Source organism: Urocitellus parryii, chromosome 4 (genome assembly GCF_045843805.1).
Source record: "Urocitellus parryii isolate mUroPar1 chromosome 4, mUroPar1.hap1, whole genome shotgun sequence".
NCBI lineage: Eukaryota > Metazoa > Chordata > Mammalia > Rodentia > Sciuridae > Urocitellus > Urocitellus parryii.
In genome coordinates this window covers 205,675,914-205,702,569 of record NC_135534.1, presented here as the reverse complement: position 1 = coordinate 205,702,569, position 26,656 = coordinate 205,675,914, and the positions used below count along the sequence as shown (strand labels likewise).

At 48.4% G+C, this 26,656-nt stretch overlaps 1 protein-coding gene across 16 annotated transcripts in view; it reads left to right on the top strand.

Annotated features, from left to right (window-relative positions):
* Nucleotides 1-26,656, top strand: part of Fnbp1 (formin binding protein 1) — a 104,823-nt gene that overhangs the window by 59,152 nt on the left and 19,015 nt on the right. For 6 of the 16 annotated variants that reach the window (XM_026386280.2, XM_026386288.2, XM_026386282.2 and 3 more), the window contains 4 exons: nt 15,528-15,656; nt 17,209-17,355; nt 19,883-20,080; nt 20,996-21,178. In XM_026386280.2, coding sequence (XP_026242065.2) covers nt 15,528-15,656; nt 17,209-17,355; nt 19,883-20,080; nt 20,996-21,178 — 657 coding nt within the window. The remainder of the gene's footprint in view (nt 1-15,527; nt 15,657-17,208; nt 17,356-19,882; nt 20,081-20,995; nt 21,179-26,656) is intronic. The other 10 variants (XM_026386285.2, XM_077797158.1, XM_026386284.2 and 7 more) reach the window with 3 other exon arrangements.

Sequence of the window (26,656 nt, the reverse complement as noted above, 5' to 3'; positions counted from 1 at the left end):
CTGCGCTGCTCCAAGGCCTTTCTTCCCTGGAAGCCCTTTCCCTGTTTCCCAAAGCCTCCACACTATCCGCCTGTTGAACAGCCGCGTTCCCGCAGGACCCTGCTTCCCGGTGGGGAAAGCCATGTGGTTTTGTAGACATCCTTTGCTTTTGCCAGATTAGTTGGAAATGACTTTAGTTGAAAAATGGCATGAATTAGAATTTGCCCAATTCTGCCAAATTCCTCGCTTCAAGATATGGCGTTTAACCAGGCGGGTGGCACATGCCTGTCATCCCAGCAGCTTGGAGGCTGAGACAGGAGGATCATGAGTTTAAAGCCAGCCTCAGCAACAACTCAGTGAGACCTGTCTCTAAATAAAATACAAAATAGGGCTGGGGATGTGGCTCAGTGGCAAAGCACCCCTGGGTTCCATCCCTGGTACAAAACCTGCCTCCAACCCGGAAATCTAGAGGGATGGGGATGAGCACTTGCCTGTCAGTCGTGGGGCCCCGGGTACAATTCCCAGCTTCACAAAACAAAGCTCAATGAATACTGTATATGTACAACGTAAAGAATAATAAAAGCTGGGCTTAGTGGCTGTGACAACTGTTATCCTGACAACTCAGGAGGCCGAGGCAGGAGGATTGGAAATTCAAGGCTGGCCTCAAAAGTTTAGTGAGGCCTTAAGTAACCTAGCAAGACCCTATCTCTAAATACAACTATTTGAAAAGGTCTGAGGATGTGGCTTCATGGTTGAGTGCCCCTGGTTTCGATCCCCAGTACCAAAAAAGAAGTACAGAAGCCGCACCTACTGGCGGCTGCAGGCTCTGTCTTAGGCAGCTGGACTGCTGCTGCTTTGATGGCCCCTCCCGGACCTGGCCCTCCTCCTGATCCCCACCCCAGGGCTAAACCCTGTCCTGAATCTGGGCTAAATCCTTTCCTCGCTCTTCCTCACAGTTTCTCCACGTGTAGATGTACCCCCAGTGAGTGGATTTGTCATTCTGTCTCCTTCTCACCTTCATATAAACCCGATCAGACTTTCCTTTCTTCCTTTTCCCCTTCGCCCCTGTCTGTCTCACGGGGCAGTAGAATGCAGGGCTCCTGGTTCATGTTCCGGCTGGAGTTTGGGGGGTGATCTTTGTGATTCTGCTTGGGTTTTTCTGCAGACAGCCCTACTCCCCCGTCCCGACCCCTTGCCTGGGGGGGTGTGTCTCTGTCTTCCTCTGCTGCTGGGGAGCCCCTCCGCGTCTGGTGGACGCAGTCCCTGGGGACTTCCTTGTCTCCTTGGCTAGAGAGAGGGCGCTCCAAGGTTTTCCCATGAAGAATGATTTTGATAAATCCTTTGTTGGGTTAAAGTATTTTCCCTCTTTTACCAAGAGGTTTGTTTTTTAAGCTTGATTTGGTACTGAATATCATTAAATATTTGTCTTCTTCCTTTAATTCATCAATGTAGTAAATTACATGAATCAGTTATACTACATTGAACCAGATTAGCAAATTCCTGGGACAAACTCAATGACATTATGATGTACATTTTTAATACATAAGCGGAATTTTTAAAAATACATGACTTAAGACGTTTTCCTTGAAATTGGTCTATGGTTTTCAGTTCTTGTCTGTTCTCCTCTGCTTTTTTTAGGAGTTTAGAGGGTTGCTCTTTCTTTTTTTTTTTTTTTTAGTTGTAGTGGACACAATACCTTTATTCTATTTATTTACTCTTATGTGGTGCTGAGGATCGAACCCAGGGCCTCGCACATGTGAGGCGAGTGCTCCACCGCTGAGCCACAACCCCAGCCCTCTTTTTTTCCTGAAATACTAAAGGAAAGATGAAATTATTCCCTACATGTTTAATGATACTTCTTTGTGAGAAAGTTCCTAACTACTGATTTAATCTTTTATTCTCTACTTTTGGTTCCAACCCCGTGGGTTGGTATTTTCACAATACTATATCCATCTCAACTTATTGGCAATCAGGTTTCAACTTAATGTGCAGGCTCCACACACACTGGGAGTTCTGGCCCTCTGTGGTCCGGCCATTTCCAGGACAGGGCTGGGATGGAGCCCAGTGGGGAGCACGTGTTTAGCAAGCCTGAGGTCCTGGGTGCCATCCCCAGCACCAGCAGTTTTTTCCCAGGTCCTCCCCCCAACCCCCACCCGCCTTTCGGGTCAGATCCAAGGCGGTTAACCAAGTGCCGTGGCTGGATCCCAAGGCAGTTTTAGGGGTTTTATCTTTAATATTTATTTATTTTTCAGTTGTAGTTGGACACAATATCTTTATTTTTTATTTTTATGTGGTGCTGAGGATCAGACCCAGGGCCTCCCACATGCTAGGCGAGTGCTCTACCACTGAGCCACAACCCCAGTTTTAGGATTTTTGATGCGTACTGACAGATGGAGTTGCTATCCTCGGTTACTTGAATATTTCCAAAGATGTGGGCTTTTTCTACATCGAGAGCATCATTTTGCTATTTTTACGAGTAGCGCTTACCTCCTCCCCACAGAGGCGACAGATTAGTTCATCTCCGCATCGCACACACGGGAGCGGATGGAGCAGTCTGTAAACACTGACGTTTTAAAGTGATTTTGCTTTCTGTCTTGAAACACTGTGATTTCCCAAATCGGGCAACAGTGTGACTGTCGCATCTGTGTTTTCCTTCATTGCTTAGGAAGCTTATGTCAGTGTCAGGCCAAACAGAGACAGCGTTTCAGTTCTTATCCTCGGTTCCTGTGATTTCTGATGGCCTTAGAATCAGACACAAATGTCTCCTAGGGTTTCCACAAGTGACTGAATTATGTCATTGTGCAGGGCATGGCCGTCTTCCTCCTCCTGCCGTCAGCCACACGGCGCTGAGGATGGTGGTCAGCGCTGGGGGACCGTGGTCAGCGCTGGGGGACCGTGGTCAGCGCTGGGGGACAGTGGTCAGCACTGCTGAACTGTTGCCTCCTGAGATTTTATGTGCAGAGTAGGCCCTGTGTGTGTGCTATTTCAGGTCCGGGTGTGTGCTCATTTTTCTACTCTTTTTGAAGAGGTGAGCGTCCCTCGTGTGGACCTGCAGGTCATAAGCACTATGTCCAAACCACCCCCTCAGCCCGCATCCACCCCATGGCATGGGCTGCTTTCCTTCTGGGTTGGGTGCCAGTGTGGCCAGACGTGCAGTGTTCTCTTGCCAGATCTTATCTCTGGGCACGAGTCCGTATCTGGGTATCCTGAGGATAGCATGTTCCTTAGAGGAACAGTAAGGGAGGGAAAAAGCCTAAATTAGGGGTTTTATTGTCAATAAAAACTTAGGGAACAGTGAATCCCTTTTCCTTTGCCACGATGCCGCTGACAGGGTTTTGAGTCTGAAGACTTCAAAGGACTTGAGAATTTGGAGCTAGTTAATCTGGGTCTGCGAAGGAACCAATACGTGTTGGAACAGGTCATCTTGTGGCTCAAGACCCAGGCGCTGAACCTGAAGATAAAAACAGACGCTTCACCCCCACCCCACCGCACCCCTGATAACCAGATGGGAAAGAGGGTCCTCGCTATCCAGTTGGTGATGTTGACAAGTCAAAGGATTGATTACCAGGGAACATGGAAAAATAAACCGTGCCTGTTCTTACTCAAATATGTCTCCCGTAAACAATTAAAACACTGTAAGCTAAAGTGTTCTTTGCCATGCCAGGCCCTTCTAGAGGTAAATACCCTCGCCCCTTGGTGTGTGACCTTCTGACTCTCCCTCTGTCCCCCAGGGGTCAAACCCAGGGGCACTTAACCACTGAACCACGACCCCAGCCCTTTTTATTTTTACTTTGAGGCAGGGTCTCACTCGGTTGCCAAGGCTGGCTATAAACTTGCAATCCTCCTGTTTTGGCCTTCTGAGTCACTGGAATTACAGGCAGGTGCCACCCTGCCCAGCTCTTTTTTTTTTTTTATGAAATTCTTATGAATCATGACTTATTGATCTGATTGTCTTTTGTGTGTAGTGCTGGGATTGAATCCAGGACCTCACATGTGCTGGGCAGGCGTTCCACCTCTGAGCTCTATCCCCGACCCTAATTCTTACTTGATGGAATTCCTAAGTGGTCAGGCGTTGGGTCATGGTCAGCCCCTCACTTGTAATGCTGTCTGCTGGCAAGGGATGGGGGTGGCAGACATGCCAACCTAGGATCACACAATCCTGTGGGTGTGTTTAAATGTTTTATTTATTTTTTTACTTTCTCATATTTTTATGGGAGGATCACACAATTCTTTCCTTTAAAGAACTTGCCTCTTATTTTCTTCCTAATGCTTAGTTTGCCGTGCGGGAACTTTCCCGTTTGCCCCTTGCACAACTCCTGAGTGGCATCTGGTGACAGGGACTTTGAGCTCAGGGTCTGTCCTTCGCTGTGCTTGAGGCGGTGCCGGTCAAGCCGGGAGGAGAGGCAGCCCCTGGTCTGTGTGTTCTGACGGTGCCGCAGCTGGCTAGTTGGGATGAGAAAGGAAAAGGTTATCAAAATGAGTGGAATGTGAACTAATATTTCTGAACAGAGAGAACAGTGTTTTCTAAACGCATGCATTAAACTGGGTTCATCCACGACGGGCAATGAATGACCCTTTCTCCGATTTGCCCTGCCTCGTGACTGCTGCTCTTACATAATTTCTAAACGCAAAATAGGATATTGTCTAACAGAAAGTGCAGCGAGTGCGTGGTGACGGCAGCTGCAGAAATTGTTAGCTGACTTCGAGTTGTGTTTTCTGAAACTCCCGAGTCCGTTTCTTCCTTTTCTGGTAGCTTCGGTTTTACTTGAAGTGTGTGGTTCCTCTATGGCAGGAATCGCAATTTAGGGCCAGTTTTGGCCATGAAAAGTTCATGTGGCTTCTCCCCTGGGATCCATGTGATCCTGAGAGTTAACTAGCCAGGAGAATTCTCTCTACGATGTGAGAGGTCGCCTTTTTTATGTTCCTGGCTTAACCTTGACTTTTTGTTATATAAACCGCTTTGAGGAAATGTTTTAAAAGTTACATTAAAACCCCGACCATGAGCACAAACGAGTGTATCAATGTCCCTGGGAGTGGACATCCTGTTTTTGTGTGATATTAGGACTTGTTCAAGTCCTGGGTTCTGACCATTGTTGGGTTTTAGATTCTCTGTAGGATTCCCTGTTGGGAAGTAGAATGACAGTCCCCAGTCCCTGGGGGATAAAGGTAGAATTCTAAGATAAAAAGGTGAGATCTCAGACTTTTTTGTTTGGGTTTGGTTTTGGTGCTGGAGGTGGAGCTGAGGGTCTCTCACAGGGTGATACACAGTGGGCCACAGAGTTACACCCCAGCCCCATAATCAGAATAAAATGTACAGGTACTTTTTATGTGTGATGGATTATTTGATCGAATACTTTTAAAGAGAAAGATAAAGGATGCAGAATCTCTGCCAGTGGGAGGCAAGAAAGATGGCCTCTGGTTTCAGAGATTACTGACGGTCAGATAATCATCTCAGGACAGATGGGTGCAGTACTTAGGAGGTTCCCTTCCCTCGGGATCAGCTTTGGGGACTGAAGCCCAGGCAGGAAGAGCAGGAGCCAGCTGAACAGCACAGTGTTAAATTTTTTTACCATTTGGGGAAACGGTCTCCAGCAAGATGTCTACTTCAGTTCTTGTACGTATATGGAATTGTACTGTTCAGTTTTTTGTTGGCCTGCTGTAACTGCTAGGTTGACATCTTTATTGAACATGGGAATATCTTTAGTGCTTCCCCCAAATTTCTGTTTTGTATAAAATGTCTGACTAATTCTCCGAAGGGATTTGTTCACTGTAACAATTCAGAACACAAAAGAGGAAGTGGTTCAAATGAACGCAGGAAATAAATTTTGCAACCCCAGCAGCTTAATCTTTGAAAGTTAAAAGTGCTTTTCATTTACAGCAAGTGAAAAGTGGTTAGAATTAAGAAGAGAATATTAAAAAAAAAAAAGGATATCGTCGCTCTCACTATTTTTTTTTGTAAGCGGAGCAACGTTGAATTCAAGAGCCTCTAGAAAAGACACTGTTGTTTGTTTATCCCGTGAACAGTCGCCTCTGTGGAGAGGATGTTTCCTCCTGAAAGCTCGGTTGCTAACAAGCTGAAGAGGGAGACCATAAGTCATTCTCAAGCCTCCATCCGAGGGTGGGAGTGAGGTCTCTGTGTGGGTCTGTGTGTGTGGCTTGAGCTCTGAGCCCTCATGTCCTGTCCCCAGCTGGTGTAAGGCTTTCCACGGTGACTCATTTGATAAAGTGTTTCACTTTTCTTTGACAGCAAGTGGTCTGGGCTGGCCATAAGCTTATTCCCATCCTAGTTATCGCATAGGAGTGGGATTGAGCCTGGTTTCTCCCCCTATGAATGGTACCACCTGAGGTTTCGGGGTATGTGAGGTGTGTAAGGGGGTAGACTGTTTTTGGGCTGCAAGTCCTTGTCGACCATGTTCTCACCATCTACATTTTGGGTCCTTCTTGGAAACTACTTCCGGCTTCTCTGTCCTTGGTTTTCCCCTTTGATCTACTGGTAATCAGTTGAGTACATTTTGGGACATTCTAGGCCTTCAACAAGCGTTTTCTTTGTTTGCATTGTGCAGAACTTCAGCAGGATTATAGCAGGTATGTTTTGTGAGGACCCCAGTCAGCAAGCAATGACGAGATGGGGAACACTGAGTCACCTGGGGAAAATCTCGTGTGCCCTGCAAATCAGGTGGTGAATGTGCTCTGAGCAATCGCAGATCAAAGAGATCACCAAGCCGGTCGCACACACCCGTCATCCCCGAAGATGGCACGTCCCAGGCAAGCCGGGCAGCTTAGCAAGGCCCTGTCTCCCGGTGCAGCTTCACGAAGGGCTGGGATGTAGCTCAGCGGGAGAGCACTTCCCTGGACTCAGTCTCCAGCCCTGGAAAAAAATATCATTTTTTTAAATGAAGTGCATCATAGATGAAATCGCTTGGTTCTAGGCCCAGGAAACACCCAGTGGCACAAAGTGGCTCGTGGATTCTCGTCCGAAACAGTCTGTGTGGATGAAAGACGGTGGAAGAAGCCCAGGGGGAACTGGGACTTGAACGTGAAGGACAAGTGAAAGTGGAGAAGGTGGAACAGAAAGCGGGCAGCTGGCAGAGGGGGGTCCTCCCAGGGCCGAGGGAGCTGGACGGCGGGGACCTCCTGCAGGTCCAGCGGGGCCTGGTGGGTCTACCTGCAGAGGTGAGATGGAGCCCTGGTGAAGGGTATCCGAAGCCCAACGGCAGGATGATTGACCTGGGGGAAGCGCCTGATCCTCAGAAAGCACACTGGCTCCGGGTCCTCTGTCTCCCAAGGTGTGAGCTCACCTCCTTGTTCTTGTATCCCTTTATCCATACCAAGGGCGAGGTTATGGAATGTTTGATCACGTTCCCTAACGTGGCCCCTCTGCGTGTGGCAGAAATGTCTCTGTGCCTCAGGTTCATTGCTCTTCCATTTCCCACAGGGCTTTACTGCTGGTTCTGCTCCACGAGCTGCCACCAGCCCCTGCTCTTGCTTGCAGAACTAGGCGGGTGACAGCCATTAGTGAGCTAGACACAGGGAAACTGGCGGATTGGCTTAATCCAAGGGACAGTAATCAACACTCGCCTCAGGTCAGAGTCCAGTAAGGAGAAGTGAGTACTGAGCTGGATGAGGAGGCCCAGGTTGGCTCTCAAGGGGTTAACTGTCCATCTTCTGTCCACACAGTGGCAGATAACTGTGTGATAACGCAGGGCTCCCGGCATGATTACTCCTTTGTGAGTTAAGTTTCCTTCTTGAGTGAGAGTCTTAATTTTTTTTTTTTTTACATGAAGTATTGTGAGTGGTAAATTGTATTCATTTGTGGGAACTCACTTTATTTTGTTTTTAATGCTAATGAGATAGTTTAGCTAGGTATCACATTCTAGACTGACAATTATTTTCTCTAAATAAAATTATAATTTGAAAATTATGATTTCTTTGTCTTCCATCGTCAGTTGTCCCTCTTGGGAAGATGGCTGTCCACTTAATTGCACTCTGTTGTGGACATTGGACTTTGTTCTTTTAATATGAAGCACTCATATTTGCCTTGGATGTTCTGTGGCATCGCAGTGGCATTTCAAAGTACAGACTTTTTGTTTTTTTATTTACTCTGCTTAGGATTCCTTGAGTATGTATTCCTCTCATAAGTACAGGAAAATTTCAAAACATTTTAACTCTCCAAAAATTACTCTCAATTTTATTTTCTCAAATTGTTCGTTCTGAGATCCGTATTAGATGGTTGTGCAACTTCTCATGTTGTTTTCTCAACTTATCTGTTGAGTTTTTACTTTCCACTGCTGAGCCAGGCACAGCAGTATACACCTGTAACCCCGGCTATTGAGAAGGCCAAGGCAGGAGGGCCGCTGGAGCCCAGGAGTTGGAGGCTGACCTGGGCAACACAGAGACTCTTGTCTCAAATTGTTTTTCTAACAACTATGTTTTTCATTTCTAGAAGTTTCACTGTTTTCAGATATGCCCAATCTTTATAACATCTTATTTTCTTGTTTCTCTTGGGTCTTTTATTTCGTTAATTTTTTTAAATGTTCTTGTTTATAATCCCTTTCAAACTGTCCTGTTGGTTCAGATTCTCCTGGTGATGGTGTTCTCTCCATTGGGTCAGTACTCCTGGGAATTTATTTCCCTTTGCATTATTTTTTCTTTTCTTTTTTTTTTTTTTTTTGGTAGGAGCCTATCTTCAACAGGAGATGATATTTTACCTGGGAGTCCCGGGTTGTGGAAGTATCCCCTCAGCAAGGTTTTATTTTGTTTCTGCCAGACCACCTGGAACTCATTCATATGCTAATTTCTTGGCATGGACGTGCTGGGCCATCTGTGTAGCATGCACAGGCATGAGGCCTCCTGCACAAGAGGACGCTTTCCCCGCTCCACTCCAGAGCCTGAGACCCAGAAAAGCTTCCTGGCCATTTTTATGGTCACTAGGATCTTTGCTAGGCATCATCCAGCTTAGAGAATCAGATAAAATACACTGAGGTTAAAATAGAAGAAGGCTGGCACTCCTGCATCCTGGTGTCATTGACAGTACATTTCTGAAAAAGCAGGTGAGATTTTTAGTATTAAATGTTTTTGAGCCACATCCCCAGCCCTTTTTAAATATTTTATTTAGAGTCAGGGCCTTTCTGAGTTGCTTAGGGCTTTACCAAGTTGTTGAGGCTGGCTTTGAACTTGTGATCTTCCTGCCTCAGCCTCCTGAGCCATTGGTATTATAGGTGTGCACCACTGTGCCCAGCTTTCTATTTTTTTATTTTTGAGGTAGGGTCTCACCAAATCACTGAGGCTGGCCTCAAACTTGGGATCCTCCAGCGACAGCCCCTAGAGTCTCTGGGATTACCGGCATGCGCCACTGTGCCTGGCTAAACATGTTTTTGATCAAACATCTACTTGTGACTTGGTCACTAAGGGTGAATGGCTGCTAACCTATCACCAGATACCTTCAGAAAGAGAATCATGGCATTTTCATTTTTTTCCCCTGAGTTATATAACACAAGTAATCTTTTTGTTGTCCTAAGGAACATATCTTGTCTAGAACTGCATTTACAAAGTGATTTGAGTATTATGTCTGGGAATTATATCTATATAATTATATTAACATATAAGTAGTAATGTAATTGCATATTTTATTATTACAAGTATAATTTAATTGTTAATATAATTACATATGTAATTTTATTAACCCCAGCAACAGAGAATGGTGATCATGTGGACATTAAGTTTTAGCCAGAATGGGCTGGGGACATAGCTCTGTTGATAGAGTGCTTGCCTTGCATGCACAAGTCCCGGAGTTCAATGCCCAGCACCACAGGGGGGCGGGGGCGGGGAGCTTCAGCCAGAATACGCAGCCTGTGATCTTGAGCTATGTGTTTATGAACCCTGGTGAGTATTGTGGTCTGGGGTTATTAAGGAGAGAAGGAGAGGGGGAAAAGGTTTCAATTGCAAACCTATCAGAAGGAGAAACTGGGGCGCAGGTGAGGTCTTGGAGAGTGATTTCTGCCTCACCAAGGTCCCAGAGCCCACCTTGGAGCTATGCCAACCTCAAACCTCACCGAGTATCAGCCTAAACTTTTGCTGCAAGCAAAATTGCCACTCACCTTGAGCACGTAGATCTTGAAAGTTCTGCTTTTCAAATTAGGCCACCAGGGTACAGAGAGACAGAGGCCTTTTCTTAGCCCTGTTTAGCAAGTGAATGGCCCCTGGGGATTGAGATGCTGGCCTCACTTGCTATCTCTCTCTCTTCTCCTATTTCAGGGATTGCTCCAAAGTATCCTACAATACTGGGATAGAAAGTTGGAAGACTTAAAAAAAAAAAAAAAAAAAAAAGAAAAAAGAAAAAAAACCAGGAAATTGCTGGAATATCTTAAGCACATTTCTTTGGTTAACTTATTTTGAAGTTTTTCTCTGTTTTGTATTTTAGCTGCCCTTATAATTTATCAAAGACAGACTCATTGTTTTGGCAAGCTCCTGGCCTGGAAGTCTCCAACACAAACTGCCAGCACTCTAGCTCAACAGGAATTTTTAAATGCATTCTTAGTTTTGAACTTGAAAATGTATTCTAGATGTAACAGTTTGCTGGAAATTTAAACAATGCCATTTATCACACAACAACATTGCTCTGAACAAAGAGCTTTTTCTTTCCTCTCTTTATTAGCATCCCTCCTACTATATGAGCTTTTCAAAGCTTCTCTTTTCTTTCTTTTCTTTCTTTTTTTTAGCTGAAGCACAAAGGCAGGCCAGGCTTCCTTGTCCTTTGACTGTTTCTGGCCTTTAGCTTTAGAATTTGTATCTTTTACCCATCTTTTTGGCAAAGTAAAATCTTCCTTAATCACTCTTTTCAGGAATGATTGTTATTTATTTATTTTTTCGTGGTGTTGAGGATCGAACCCAGTGCCTCCCGGGTGCTAGACAAGCGCTCTATGCCCCAGCCCTCTTTTATATTTTTAAATAGGCTACACATGAGCCCATCGTATTATTTAACCAATCAAATTGCTGACGTTGGTTTCTGATTATTATTTAAAATCATTAGTTGTCATAAACCTCGTGATGGTGGGTAGCTTTGGTGCCCACTTAAAGTCTTTTCAGTAAGATAAATTCCCAGAAGTAGAACTGCTGGGTCAAAGACTAGGGTAAAATCGGTGTGACTCCCGGGCTGGGGATGTGGCTCAAGCGGTAGCGCGCTCGCCTGGCATGCGTGCGGCCCGGGTTCGATCCTCGGCACCACATACCAACAAAGATGTTGTGTCCGCCGAAAACTAAAAAATAAATATTAAAATTCTCTGTCTTTGAGGGGGGGGAAAAATCAGTGTGACTCCTAATCATTGACAAATCCTGGAGAATCCAGTGTATTCATGAGGGTTTGGGGGCACAGCCTGTTGCCCAGGCTGGTCTCAAACTCCTGGGTGCAGCGGTGCTCCCACCTCAGCCTCCCAAGTTGGTGGATCTCAGGGGTCCGCCACCTCGCTCAGTGTTCAGTCTCACTATTTACACGTTCAGTCAATGTGTAAATGGAGCCAGTCCCTATGTGCTCGTTTTGTTATAAGATCAAAAGCCGTGGGTCCAGGGGCACACTTTGTAATCAGTGTTCCCCACATGAAAGTGAGCAGGTTTCTTTGTGCACCCCGATTCTCTGATTCTCTAGTCATGATCCCTGAGACTGAGCCAGAAGTTATTTTTCTCCTTAATATTTTGAACTACTAAAGAAAGAGTCATATTGAATTAAACAGAAAGTAACTACACATTTTGGCCACGCTAAAAATCTCAAATTAGCTAACTAAGTGGATTACGACCAACTCATTGGGACGGGGCGTCTTGGGCTGCAGTGGGGTTTCTCTTCAGCAGCCACTCCTGTGGCCCTTCAGGCAGGCAGTTTTAATGCCACCTGTGTGAAGAATCACCAAGAAGCGCGTCTTGGCCGCCAGTGCACACTTAGGTCTGTCTGGACGTGTCTGGGGGATTCCTGGGGGTTGTCAAAGAGAGTGTAAAGTTTAAATTCCGTCTTCCTGATGGACCACAGAAGGGGTCAAAATCTCACTCGGAGATGTCTGTGACTTACACTCACGGGCAACTGCAGGCCTTCTGGGCTTTTTAGAATGTTATCTCTAAATTCCAAGATTAAAAAAAAAAACAAAACTGCAGAACCAACTCACCAACCCCGAGTACCCGGCTGTCTTCAAAGAGGGGCCCTTCTTATTTTTAGAATGGGAAATTTTGCTTAAAGAAATAACCTATGCTGTGGTTTAGAATGGAAATACTGTATCTCTTTGAGATAATAGTTGCTATTTTTAGACCAATTTACAAAGAGGTGAGCCACAGAGAGTCTTGTAATCTCCATTTAGCCTCAGACTCCAGGAGATGCAGTCTGTAAAATAAGTGACCCCACGGTTACTCCAGATGCATTTTAAAAAAAAAAATTTAAATATTTATTTTTTGATTGTAGATGGACACATACCTTTATTTATTTTTATGTAGTGCTGAGAATCAAATCCAGGGCCTCAGACCTGCTAGGCGAGCACTCTAACCCTGAGCCACAACCCCAGCCCAATCCAGATGCATTTTTGAAAGTACTTTGAAAGATATTTTTTAGTTGTAGGTGGACACAATATCTTTATTTTACTTTTATGTGGTACCGAGGACCGAACTCTGTGCCTTCCACATGGGAGGCAAACTCTGCCCCTGAGCTACAGCCCCAGCCCTCAAAGATAATTTTTTAAATATGTTTGTGATAATGACTGAGTGACTCAACACGAGTTTTGGAGACTTTGAAATTCCACTGTAGAATAAACAGAAAAGCTTACTAAACGAAAATAGACTTTCTTTAGCTTGGGGAGAACACTGAATAGCAAGCACATCCCTAGGCCCGAGGTTCAGAGCTGGACGCGGGGGGGAGCAAGACGGCCACTCCTCCTCAGTGGCTTTGTGGAATTCTGCCAGGACAGGGCTCTGCTGAAGCAGCCCCCGGGCGTGGAGGGAGAGTGAGCAGGCAAGTCTGTCGAAACAGGCTTTTGTAATCTTACGTCCCAGCCTTCGCAGTGGAGAAAGAGTCCCAGAGAGAGTTTGTCACATAAAAGTGGGCCGCCGCTGTGCCCAAGGCATGTTTTCTTCTCTGCTGACCCTCCAGGCTGGAGTGTGACCTGCGATTCCTTACCCAGAGGCTCTGCAGTTCCCACCTCGTGGTCCCCAGTTCTGTTCCAGGGTGGCTGGGTGCAGGCTGGGCAAAGGGCACGGAGAAACTCCTGAGAGCTAATGAGCTTACAAAGCAATTACCCAGGGAGGCCGACCGCGAGTGGGGGCCGGCAGGAGCAGGGCACAGTCATTCCCACCCACACGGTGCCAGGGACCTCTAGTCGGCTCTCAGGAAAATATGCCACGCAGCCACAGTGGGTGTATCACCAGGGAGCTGCAGTCTGCTCCAGTGCGCGCGTGTGCGTGAGTGTGCGCGCGTGTGCGTGTGTGCGTGTGCACACTCATACGTATTGTATACAATGATATCCTGACTCCCTTCCAGAACTTGGGCTGTTGTAAAATTCCACAAAGGAGAATCACTTCTCCAAAATAAGCGGGACTCACTTCTCTCCTTAGTCGCCCTGTTCCTTACCGAAGAGGGGGGTAGACTCCCTGTGGAGTTTCCTGGGGCTTTCTGAGGAAGGTGTGGAACCAGAGAGGGTTTTAGAAGTCTGAGGTCTGGGTGGGAATTCCCTTGGTTTTTTGGGTTTTTTTTTTTTTTTAATATTCGGAGCGAAATGATAAATGATGAAACCAAAGGTCATTGAAGGAGTTAAAAGTGCTTTTTGTAAAGGGCCAGATGGCCTTCACACAGGGGAAGCTGTTGTTTCAAGGAGGAGCCGCTGAGCACCGGGGTGGGGTTTGGAGGTAGGTGGAGATGAGCATTTGGGGCCTCGATTCTTCCATTACTGGTGGACGAGTAGGAACGGAAGCCACAGCATATGGCCAGGAAGGGGGTCACAGGCCACCAACAAAGAGTAGGAACAAGCCAAGGCTAAATGAGAAGTCGATGAAAGTGAGAGGCCCTCTGGCCTCACCAACCAAATGCCCCAGATAATAAGGAAACTGATGGGAAACATTGTCACTGTCACCTGCATTCAAGAAGCGTGATGTCTGAAGAGGGAAGAAGATAAAGGAAGTAACTGTGAATCGCCACCTTGGCTCTCTGCGGTCTGCAGAGGGGGTGGGGGGACTGCAGGGTGGAAGTGGGCTCCAGGTCCCCCTGGGGGAGGGTGCCTGCGTCATACAGAAAGTGGGGCCGACGGCTTGAGGCTTCCTCTGTGCGTTCACGTCTGAACTTCCTTTGTGTGTGCTTTCTGTCACTCTTGGTCTGAATCGTCTGTCATATTTGTTCAGTGAAACAAAATAAAATCAGGCAGACAGCAGCCATGCTGGAGCAGAGCCTCTCCTGCTGCGTTTGGCCCAGAGAGAGCTTGCCAGGCCCCTGCCCAGCGGGCTCCCCCAGGCAGGGGGTGGGCTTCCGCCAGGGGACCCCAGATTGGGTCGGTGTCACTGGATGGTGTTAGCAAATCACCTCTAAAGGCTGCGTGCATCGCAGGGGGATTAGCAGTACCACGGCTCCTGTGTGGGGAGGCCTGAGGGTGGGCACACCGTTTGGTTTGAGCTTTAAAATCCATCCTGGACCTGGGAATGTCGCTCCGTGGTGGCAAGTGCTGGGCGCCCCTGAGGTCCCGGGTCCCATTCCCACCACACACACAAGAATCGATTCTGCCACTTGTAAACGGCTACCCTTCCTTTTCAAGTATGCGATCAACCAAAATATGGATTGAAAGAGAGTGACAATGTATATGTTGGGTTTTGTGGGTTCTTTTTAGCATCGTGCGTTCGTTTTTTGAGCCCGGGTCTCCCTGTGCTGCCCAGGCACCTCCAACTCCTGAGCTCAGCCCCGCGTCACCGGGACCAGGGGCATGAGGCACTGCACCCGGCTCACACTTATCAAGTGTCTTATTAATTTTTTTTGGAGAAAAGTAAAATGATAAAACACAAACTCACACACCCCCACCCAAGAAAAGCCGTAGAAAGCAGAACGAGGTGCGTTATCATTGCTTCTTGAACGTAGGCACTGAAAACGGGTGAAGCATTTTCGGGTCCACAGTCTCGGAGGTTCCCACGCTTTCTTAGTTCATGAAACCTGTGGGAATTGGACTTTAATGTATGGGTTCCTGCTCCCCTCCTCCAAAATTTGAAACAAATGCACATTTGATGTCTATATACACACGTGAGCCGAGGTTCCCACAGGAATCATCCCGGGGGGCCTGAAAACGAGAACCGGCCCCAAAGCAGACCATAGTGGGGGAGCACTGGTTAAACCGGCCCCTGCCAGCCACGGTGAGCCACGGACTGGGGTCTGTGACACTGGGGTGCACGCTCTTTACCTAAAGTAGATTCATGTTCAAGATTAAAAAAAACAGCACTTGAGAAATCCAGCCCCTTGGGGTGACTTCGGCTGCCATGTGCAGGTCAAGGTCTTTTTCCTTCTTTTTCATAAATAAACGTGTGTGTGTCCTCATTTTGGCCCTCAGGCTCGGCAGCAAGCTCAGATACGTCACCAGATGGCAGAGGACAGCAAGGCAGACTACTCGTCGAGCCTTCAGAAGTTCAACCAGGAGCAGCACGAGTACTACCACACCCACATCCCCAGCATCTTCCAGGTGGGGCCTCGGGACCCCCTGCGTCACACGTGCTCTGGGTGCAAACGTGTCGCCTTGGGATCAGGGCCACTGCGCCTGTGGCCCAAGTGTCTCTGTAATTCCATGTCCAGTGAGTCATTTTTAGAATCACAGGTCAAGCATTGGCTAGCAAAAAGAACGAGATGTGATTTATTTTTAATTATTTATTTGGGTGCCCAGAATTGAACTGAGGGGCGCTTAACCACCGAGCCGTGTTCCCAGCCCTTTTTGAATTTTATTTTGAGATAGAGTCTCACTAGCCTGCTCAAGGCCTTGCTAAGTTGCTGAGGCTGGCCTCAAACTTGTGATCCTCCTGCCTTCGCCCTCCACGTCCCCAAAGCCACTTGGGTTATAGGCATGCACCACTGCCCCTGGCAAGCAGATGTCATATTACTCTCAAGACTAATGAGTTGCCTTGGCCAACCCCCTTTGTGCCTGCAGTTGGTGTATATGTGTGTGTGTGTGTGTGTGTGCACGCGCGAGTGCGTGTGCTTGTGTGCCAGTCTTAACTAAAAGGACCATTTTAGTTCTTTGCTACAAGAACCATTCTACCTACAAAAAATGCCAACTTATGAAAACAGCGTACATCCACACACTTGTAGGATCTGAATCAGTAACAATTCTTTCCTTTTGGTTGTTTTCTTGTGGCTACTTTAGGTTGTCAAAAATGACGAGAGAAGGCGGGGTGTGGCTTAGTGGGAAAGTGTTCGCAGAGCAGGCACTTAGCCCTGGGTCCATCCCTCGTCTCTCTCTCTCTCTCTCTCTCTCTCTCTCTCTCTCTCTCTCACACACACACACACACACACACACACACACACACACATCAGAAAAGATATGTACATGCTCCTCCATTTGGGGAATCTTTCATGACTTCAAATCTAGATGTAGGAAAACATCACATGGCTTGTTGGCATCTACACCCACAGCACACGAGAACCCCGGGTGGCAGAAGGAAGGGACACTAGTTCTACTCCAGCCTGTGTTACACTGAGACAGCCACGGGCTGAGCTTGTTTTGGTCTAGAGTAAAATAGGGGATCAAAGATGCAGAAGACGTGTCGGGCACATGGCACCCACCTGTAATCCTAGCGCCTCGGAGGCTGAGACAGAAGGATCACGAGTTGAAAGCCAGCCTCCGCAACTCAGTGAGGTCCAAAGCAACTCAGTGACACCCTGCCTCTAGATAAAAAAGGTCTGGGGATGTGGCTCAGTGATAAGTGCCCCTGGGTTCAATCCCCAGTACTAAAAAAAAAAAAAAAAAAATGGAGAAGGTGTTTGAAGTGTGTTACCAAATGATGTTAATAATAAACTACCACGACGGGCTCTTGCTGAAATGGAATGGAATTGTGTGAAGTACACACTTGGCCGCCTAACAGCTTATCAGGTGTGTATACAGCCGGCTAGTATAGAGGCACAGGACACGTGACCTCCAGGCCTTTCCCCCTAGAGGATTTATTTTAGGTAACAGTGTTGCCCCAAACAACTTCCCTGAACTTCAGGGACCGAGGTTTTTTAAACACACTGTGACGTTGCAGAAAATCCAAGAGATGGAGGAAAGGCGGATCGTGAGGATCGGGGAGTCCATGAAGACGTATGCCGAGGTGGACCGGCAGGTGATCCCCATCATCGGCAAGTGCTTGGACGGGATAGTGAAGGCGGCCGAGGCCATCAACCAGAAGAGCGTAAGCAGCGGGCTTTGGGCTTTGTTCACAGTGGCATGCGGTGGTTCCCTTACAGGGCCCCTGCATCTGCCAGGGCCACCTCCTCGTGGCCAGGCCTCTCCCAGAGCAGCCCTCCCGGGGAGCTCTCAAGGGGGCCCCTCCGTGGCGTGGTCCAGGCTCTGATCCCTTTTGCAGAAAACACATTGGTGAATTGACGGTGGTGACGTTACAGGATTAAGTCCAAGTATTTTCTTGTCATTTGGCTGAGAAAATCTGTAAGTGGCATTTGTGGGGGCTGTCAGGATACTTGGCACCAGATGCCAGTGGTGGTCCCCCAGTTGTGACAAGGGACACAGTTAGGCCTCCCCGGGAGGCAAGATCCTCTCATTAAGAACAGTGACCTGGGACCCGTCGGTCGGTGGGAGAGGGCTCCTGGGCGGTGGGTGGAGTTTCTTCTCTGTCTTGTTGTGATTTAGGGCTTCCCCGTCTCCCTTTTGTTAATACAGTGAGTCTGAGCCTCCTCCTTCCACGACAGCAGCTGAATTCTCAGGGAAAAGTCGTCGATGCTCCTAAATAACTGCACATGCCACGGCGTTTCCCCAGATGTGATGCGACTGTCCCCCAAGCTGAACCTTTCTTTGATGGTTTTATCTATTAAAAAAAAAAAAAAAACATACTCTCCATGAGGCTTCCTGTGATCACCCTGTGAACATCTCAGTCATCACCAGGGAGTCATGTCCGGGGGTCTTTCAAGGGGTGAGGGCGCGATGGAGCCGGGAAGCATGGCCTTCCACCGTGGACGCCCTCTGTGTGGGTCTGGCTCCTCACAGGCGTCTGGCAGCGGTGAAGATCTAAGGAACCTGATGTTAAGGTCTCCTCTTAGGAGCTGGGAGACTTCCCTCAGCCACGGCTTTGCCAGAGTCTGTCTGAGTGATGTGGTCCTTGCTTAGTTTTATCTGGGAAATGATGAGCCACCACTGGATTCTAGAATTTTCCCCCATTATAGGAGCCTCTTTTTCCACCGTGTCACTAAGAATCATATCTCATATTCTTGTTGCTAAATCCAAGGGTCCTGTCTACGTGTTTTTAGTGAGTGCTGGGACGGACCCAGGGCCTTGCACATGCTCAGTAAGTGCTCGGCCACGGAGCCACATCCCCAGCCCTGGGCCACTGAGCCACATCTCCAGCCCTCGGCCCCTGTTTTATATTGAGACCGGGTCCTGCCGAGTTGCTGAGGCTGGCCTCGAACTTGGGGTCCTTCCTCCTCAGCCTCCTCCATCACTGGGATTATAGTGGGTGTGGGCCACTGCGCCCAGCTCCATGGTGCTTTTATAACATGGTTCACTGAGTGTCACTGAACCCCTGCCTCATTCCATGCCTGTCCTCCCCAGCGTGACCTACGGAGAAGAACCCTGAGCCCAAAGTGGTTACGGTCTCGCCCAGGTCCCTTTCAAAATGCGTCCATTAGACGCCCCGGGCCTGTGCTCCTTGCTCTGAAGCCCACCACTGCCTTCTGTTTATTCCTAACAAGTGCCAGGCGCTGCTGTAAGTGAGAACGTGTGTGGAACCGTAAACCCGACAAGCATTTGGGGAGAGATGAAGTAGGAAAGAATGATAGGAAGAAACGGCACCGGACTAGGGGACAGGGACTTTATCAGGAAGTGAGGTTGCAGTTGGAGGAGACAGTTTAATAATTACTTAGATGGGATCAGAGGATGCAAGGCTCCCAGTTTTGCTGTTGTGCTCACAATGATGTGACCTTCTACCTGATGGTCCAGTATGGCACCTGGAGCTCCAGCCATCACATCCAAATTTCAGAAAACAGAATCCAGAGACAGGCTCATGCCACTGCCTTAAGAAGAATTCCTAAGATCACACAGTGCACTTCTGCCTCTGTCTCAGAAGCCAAACTTAGTCACACAGCTACCTCTTGCTGTTCAGGAGGCCAGGCAGTGAAGCCTGTTGTCCGGGGGCAGTGTGCCCGGTCAGCTCTTAGGACCGAGAAGGCAGGTGACTGTGGTTGGAAGTCCGTCGGGAGTGCGACTCACCTGCACTTTAAGGATAAGCTAGAAGAGCGATGGCCAGCCGAACCCATCTCATTAAGAACCCGAGCACCCCTTCGGGTGCTGGGAATGCAGTAGAGAGGACCCAGAAGAGGGCTCATGTTCTAGTGGGCAAACATCTACACCAGGGAACACCCGGCTCTAGATCAGTGTCTTTGAACCCAGTGACCCGAGAAACGAGTGGGTCTCTTCCGGCCTTGGCCAGCGCGTGCCGAATCGCTTCCAAAGCTTCTGCCAGAACCAGGTTTTTCTGTTACTCTGTTTATCAAGGGAGTTGCGTAATCATGGCCCATGGATTTCTTTCTTTCTTTTTTTCCCCTGCTTTTCACAGTGTGGTTTTTAACTCGGTTTGTTCCTCCAGGGTGGAGAAGTGTCTGGAAGTCTGAGATGGAGCGCGCGGTTTCTGTAGATCCCGCCGTAGGAGGGCGCCGGGATTCCCGGGTGGACTGTTGTGCGCGGCTGATGTGCCTGTGGTTTGATTTCAGGATTCACAGCTGGTAATAGAAGCTTATAAGTCGGGCTTTGAGCCCCCCGGAGACATTGAATTTGAGGACTACACGCAGCCCATGAAACGCACCGTGTCCGACAACAGCCTCTCAAATTCCAGAGGAGATGGCAAGCCCGAGCTCAAATTTGGCGGCAAATCCAAAGGAAAGCTATGGCCGTTCATCAAGAAAAATAAGGTACTGGTGGTTTGGACCCAGTGCAGAATGAATTTGATAAAGTGTGGAGATTTGGACTTTAGGTTTAAAAAAAAATTAAAATATTAAATCTGTAGTTTCAGAATGAAAAAAAAAGAAAAATCTAGAGTGCTACTTTAGATCCGGTCCGCCTTGCTGTCGGTGGTAGTGCTGCCATGGCCCGCTGTCTTATTTCAGACGCATTCTCACTTGTACCGTGTCATCCACACTAACAGATTACTGACCCTGTCCCTGTGCATTTGCCCTTTCACTCCTAGCCCCCCGAGGCTGCTGGGTACCTGCGCGGGGGTGAGGACGCCACCTCTATAACCATCAGCAGCACGTCTGATTAAACCTGTGGCCCTGGGCAATAACTGGGTTTTGAATCCCCGTTAACATGTGTCTCCATGAACATTCTCCATTTTCTTTCCGTAGTGTGGTAACATAGGTGCATGACAGCGTTTCCCTCCGCATAAGCTTAGACGGAAGCGGCTCCACGGCTCTAACCTTAGAGGGACTGTTTAATTCTAGAAAGACCTTGGCATCAAGGCCTTTCATCTCCTCCCATCACCTCCCATCAAGCTGTGTTAGTTTAGGTGGTGTAGACACATCTCCCCTTCCTCCCTAAGCCGGTTTTGGAGTCACCATGGAGAGCCGTAGTTTGCATGCCAGCCGCGCACTGGGCTTCCCCTCGGTGCCTCTGCTTCGCCTCTGCGCGCCACGGACTAACCCTCTCCCTTCCACCCTGTCCTTCATTTGACATTCCTTCCTGCTTTCTGTTGGACCATGGCCTAAATATTTAATGGTTTGTGTTTGACTTGCTTTGGATTTCAAATGCCGTTTGATGTTTATTTTTGTTTTGTGTCTTATCTTCTTTTTCTGGTTTTACTCTGTCACTGCTGCATCTCTCACACGTAGCTTGTGTCCCTCTTAACATCCCCCCATCAGCCTCCCCCTCCTCCCCCCGCCTCTGCCTCACCCTCTGCTGTTCCCAACGGCCCCCAGTCTCCCAAGCAGCAAAAGGAACCCCTCTCCCATCGCTTCAACGAGTTCATGATCTCCAAACCCAAAATCCACTGCTTCAGGAGCCTAAAGCGTGGGGTAAGTTCCACTCCAGTCGGAGTCCTGTCTCTCTGGCGCACTGTCTCTGGCTCGTTGTGTCCTGCCTGACTTCTCTGTTTGTGAATGAATCCGTTGTGTTTTCCCATAACAACAACAAAAACAGAAAAAAGAAAAAAGGTGAGAGGAAGGAGAGAAGCACAGAAAGAGGAGGAAAGCAGGAGACAGAACAGAGAGAGGGAGAGAGAAAGCCCCCCCCAGCACCTCCTGTGTCCAGTGCATTTCAAAAGGATTTTCCTCACTTCCCCTTGACAGTCTCTAAGTTGTTACATTTTCACCTTGATTTCACCAAAAAAGGGAACCATTCTGTTTCTAAAACTAACCACGTGTGGGATGAGGAATTGGAAGTGGCCATGGAGTCAGAAAATATTTGCTTAGTGATTCCTGAACTGACGTGGAGCAGAGCCACTTCTCTGGAGCTGTGTCTCGGGGTCAAAGGGGAAATGTCACAGCAGCGGCTTCGTGAGCGATGTGAGTGAGTTATGACAGTCGGTTAAGTGCGGAGGCCAGCACAGCACAGGCCGGGCAGCGCTGACCCAGAGTCAGTCACCCAGTGCTTCCACCTCCGGGGCTTTCTGAGTGGCCGCGTGGCCCTGCGGGTGAAGATTCCAAGCTGACCACCCAGGTGCAGGGGCTGGTGGCTTTGGGGGAGGGCACTTGCCTGGCCCACTCGAGGCTCTGTGTTTCTTCCCCAGCACCCCAGAAAGCCGTAAGCACCCTAGAAATATCGTCCCTTCAGGCTACATGTGTGAGATGTGTGCGTAACACACGTGAATTTCAGCTTTAGACTTGGGTCCCCCTGCAGGATGTCTCGTCATGTCTTAGAATATGCAATATTTCAAAATCTGGGGGGAAATGTGGAGCCTGAGCCGCCTCTGGTGGGAGCACTTCAGGTCGGGGCGCTCGCTCGACCTGCATTTCTCTGGCTGCCAGTGGCGCTCCTGGGTGCTCTGAGAAGGCTCACCTTTCACCCCTCTAGACATGATATCTGCCTACTTTGCTGTCCAGGAAATTGAGGCAGAAAGAGGTGAAATTTGGGAGATGTGGAGCCAGGATTTGAAGCCAGGGATCTGCCTGCAGAGTCTGAGATTCCATGACCACACGGTCGGGGAGAACCTGTCAGAATGTGGTTGAGGCATCAGAGGCTCTGACTGAAGCTCAGGTCTGCCATTCTGACTGAGATCTCGTGTGTCCGAGCCTCGGGACCTGATTGCTAATCCAACCTACATTCCCGTTTGGCTTATGAAAAGAGATCAAAGTAATCGGAGGCCTCCAAATAAAACCAAAGGGTAGGTCTAGTCCAATGCTTCCCCAAATGTCTCTTATAAGGAAATATCCATACCTCCATCTTTAGTGCACTGACAAATGCAGTAGGGTTTTCTGACCCGGTCCCTGGGGAGCTGAAACTCGGCTGGAACGGAAGGCTTGACTGGACAAACGTGATTTCACTCTCCCCTTCCCCTGGGACCTCCCGTTGGGTCACTTCTTTCCATACTGTGCCTGATGGTGAGGTCACCCCAGAGCCAAAGTGGGAGGCCTTGCAGGTAAAGGCAGGCCCAGCAGAGAGCTGAACTGAACCTGCAGACGCGTTGTGGCCTTTCCCCTGGAGGGTCACATGGGCACAGGAAGAGATTCTGGAGAAAAACTGCTTCAGGATGGCAAGTGTCCTGCTCAGATTTTGCATCAATCTGCTGGATACCTGTAGAGAATAACAGTAGTTAACCATTGACCTGACAGTCCATATTCCTCTGAGTCTACAAAAGTACTCTCTGTAAAAAGAAAGTTAAGATACATAAGTATATATGTGTGTGTGTAGAGTCCTATATATGATGGATAACTAGGCTATTAGCTATTATAATAAGGGACAAAAACAACAATTCTTTATAGGTAGAGTTCTTTTAATGAGAGAATCTCAAGGTTTTGTGCACAGAATTTGGAATTAGATGGCTTTAAGGTTCCCCCGCATATCAAATGAGGAGCTAGAAATCTGATATCCTGAAGCTGTCCAGGGGCACTGTTGAAGGTGAGTGTGGCTCTGGGAGTGGATGGCGGACGGAGTCGAGCTCTGTTATTGGGGCTGGCTGAGGAATCGGCAGCTCCCGGGCTGCTTAGGCGGGGCGGGCCCGTGGCCGCGCTCCTAGCATGTGAGGCGAGCTGGGCCACGAAGCTGTGAGTTTGTGACACGTCACCCTGGCTGCACTTCCGAGGCCTTCACCAACAAACATACTTAAAAACCAAACAGTGGAACGGGAAACTGGCTTATTTTGATGACTTAAAGGAAAATCCTCTTTCTTTTTTTTTTTTTTATCATAATCAGCAAAATGAATTTTATTTCTTATTCTTCACATCTGTGCTCAGCAAGTGTCTGTTAGTTTTTTTTCTTTCCTGAGGGCAAACCACACACATAGGCACTGGAAGCACTGGTAAAGAAATGGTTTTCCTTCCTCATTTTGGTCAGACTATTTTTAGTGAGGGTCATGTTTGCTGTCCCCTCATTCCTCTAGGCAGAAACTGGAAAAGGAAAGAAAGTAAAAGAAAAAGGACATACCAGGACGTTCAGGCAAAACGTGTAAACCTAAAGTTTGGGAAATGGATTTGACTTCAAAACCATCTCAGCAGAGAAGGTGCCCAGTGTCCCCAAAGGACACCCACAGCCTCAGGACTGAGGTGGCAAAGTCTCTGTCATTTTATTTATTCTCCTCTTTTAACTTGAGACTGTCCTACCAAAGGTGATTTCATTAGAAAAAGTATCCTAGGAGAGTAACAAATCTGTGGTTCCAATGTCTTTTGATTTCTCCCGTTTTGCAGTCCTTGGGCTCAGGTCTCAATCGCTGATTCAGCTGTCAGAGAGTATGGCTCTTGTGCAGACGTTTCTTAGCATAACCGGTTCTGTTTCTGAATGATGAAACAGGATAGAATTTTTTGTTGTTGTTGTAAGCCATTGGCGTTTATATAAGAAAATTTTGTTTTTCTGAGCATCTTCAAAGATTGGTATGCCACAGACGTTTCACTATTGTCTCATCTTCACATAAGTCAAAGAAAAATGAAGCCAGAGAGTCGTAAATCCCTGGTTTATAATCTACAAAGTGTAGTTTTTTTGGTCTTCAATGAAGACTTTTTCTCCTGGCCTGTGCAAGGGACTTCTATATCTAAAATATGGGCATCCCCCCCATATTGTAGAGTTAGTTGTATGGAAATGTAGCATCAAAAAAATCAAGGATGATCAAAAGATTTTGAAAAGCCATACCAATCGTTTGTGGGTTGAACAATCTTGTGGTTACTTTAATTTTGCTTATTTTATCTTGTTTTCTTGCTGGTCACTGGCAGACTCAGTCTCTCTGTTTACACAAAGAACTCATGAAGAGGACGCTAGGGAAACCCACGTATGCCTTTGAGGCTAGGGACTATGTTGTAAGTTTCACTGTGGCAGCAGGTCACGCAGTCACGGCACAGCCACTAACCCCAGGGACAGGACCTCGGCTGGGACCCGAGGGTACCTGTAATGCTTCCACACCACCAAATGCAGTGCCCCCTCAGGAGACCTGCGCGGGGCGGGGAAGAGTCTGATCGTCTGCGTTCCACGGCTGCTTCCTCCGAAAAGCTTGCATGGGAAAAGCAGCAGGCTCCCCTCGCTGGGTTCCCACCTTTTTATTCTAGTTCTGGCAAAATCTTTAAAGGGACGGTGACTGCCGTCTGAGATGTCACCTGGTATGATTTCGCCACAGAATCTCACCCATTAAAACGCAGCCGCAGAGCGTGGTCGCGGACGCGGTGCTCTGGCAGGTGGCCATCCCGTGGCTCGGTCGCCCACGGCCGGGTTTCTAACAAACAGATCCCTCGGGGGTTTATGCCGTAAAGCTGGGACGAAAAAAGCCCACGAAGCGTGAGCCACACACTAGTGGAAGGACTTTCCTTAAATACACGGGCTCACGAGCGGTTTCCACTGTCCCCTTTCCTTGTTCTTGAGGTTAGTACCTGTGACTGTCCAATAACACATGGGCTTTGCCGGCGCTGTGTTCCCTCATGTGTTATTGATGCTTCTGGCCCCGAGGCTCTTGGTCGCCTGAAAGGGACAGCTTCTGAGCCGTTCAGGTGCCTGGCAATGCACTGGGTGAAGCCTTTAAAGTCATTCTCCTAGCTGATGGTCAGCTCTCTGGTTTCGAGGGATCTAATTGGCTGACTCACAAATTCAGACTGAAAACCAGTTGATCATCCTTCAAAGGAGGTCCCTGTCCCGACAGCGCTTCCCCGTGGACTCTGGGGACTGGGTATTTCCGGTTTCTGCGGGGATCCATGTTGGATCCTGTCCGTCTCTTTTTCTTAGGAGGTAGTAATCTTCCGACGACGATGTAGTTTTGAGGTTAGAAGTCTGTCTTGGGAACCCTTAAGAACAAAAGTGACAGGAGCAGCTGAGTTGAGGGCGACTAGCGCGTCCAGTCCTAGTGTCCGTGCCTTGAGTGAGCTCCGCCAGACAGAGTCGGGAAGCCGCGTGCGCCCGAGGGCTTCGGGGAGAGCTGTTTGGAAAGTCTCCGTGTGCGCCCTCAGTGTTGTCTGCGTGTGACCAGCTCAGGTCACCGTGAGCGGATCTGGGCCAAGGCTCCAGGAGGCTTGGGCAGTGAGCGTCACTAGTCCCCACCAGACAGAGGTCATCTGTCACCTGTCACCTGTGCCTGGAGAGGCTTTTATTTCTTTCCTTCAAAAGTTGTCTTGCTCATCAAAGTGACTGCCTATTTACAAAGAAGTGTCAGCGTTCAGTCAGTCTGAAGGGTTGCATTTCAAAAACCTGAGTAACCGCCCATTTAAAATCAAAGGGCACCTCCTTTGGTACTTTGTCTCCAAATTATTCTGGGGCCCTACTACCAGTTGCCTCAACCTGTAGGATTGATGGCCACGGAGGGAACATCATGCCCTGGAGTCTCCAGGGGCCACTTTCAGCCACGCACCTTGAATGCAGAGCCACGTTCTTTTTCCAATTTGGTGACACCCTTTTACCTGTTTTTGGCCCAGTAATCGCTGTCCCTCCCCGGTCTCCAGGCACAGCAGGATCGCATTTCCGTGGCCTGATGATCCTCAGGGATCCGTAGTCAGGAGCACCCTCGGCAACTCCCAGTAATTCTCCCGAGGCTTCCTAGTCCACGGGGACAGCGCTGGGAGGCCAGAAGACCCCTCCCCTGGCCGGAGGTGGTGGCTGGGGCTCTGGTATTGTCCCTGTGCTCTCTAGAACTCAGGGACTGGCTCCTGCAGGTCATTTCATAGAACAATTTCTAATCCTTGTTTCCCTCTCACTAAGTTCAGAGTCCCCTTCACGCCTTTACGGAACGCCAAGGTTCACGTCCATTCGAGTGACCGAGTGACCGATGTGTAGCCTTGATAAGACCTGGGCAAAGCCGTGGGGCGGGGTTGGCCCTGTGGCTGTTTTTTTCCCCATCACCCTACATGTCCCCAAGTACCAGCTTGCTA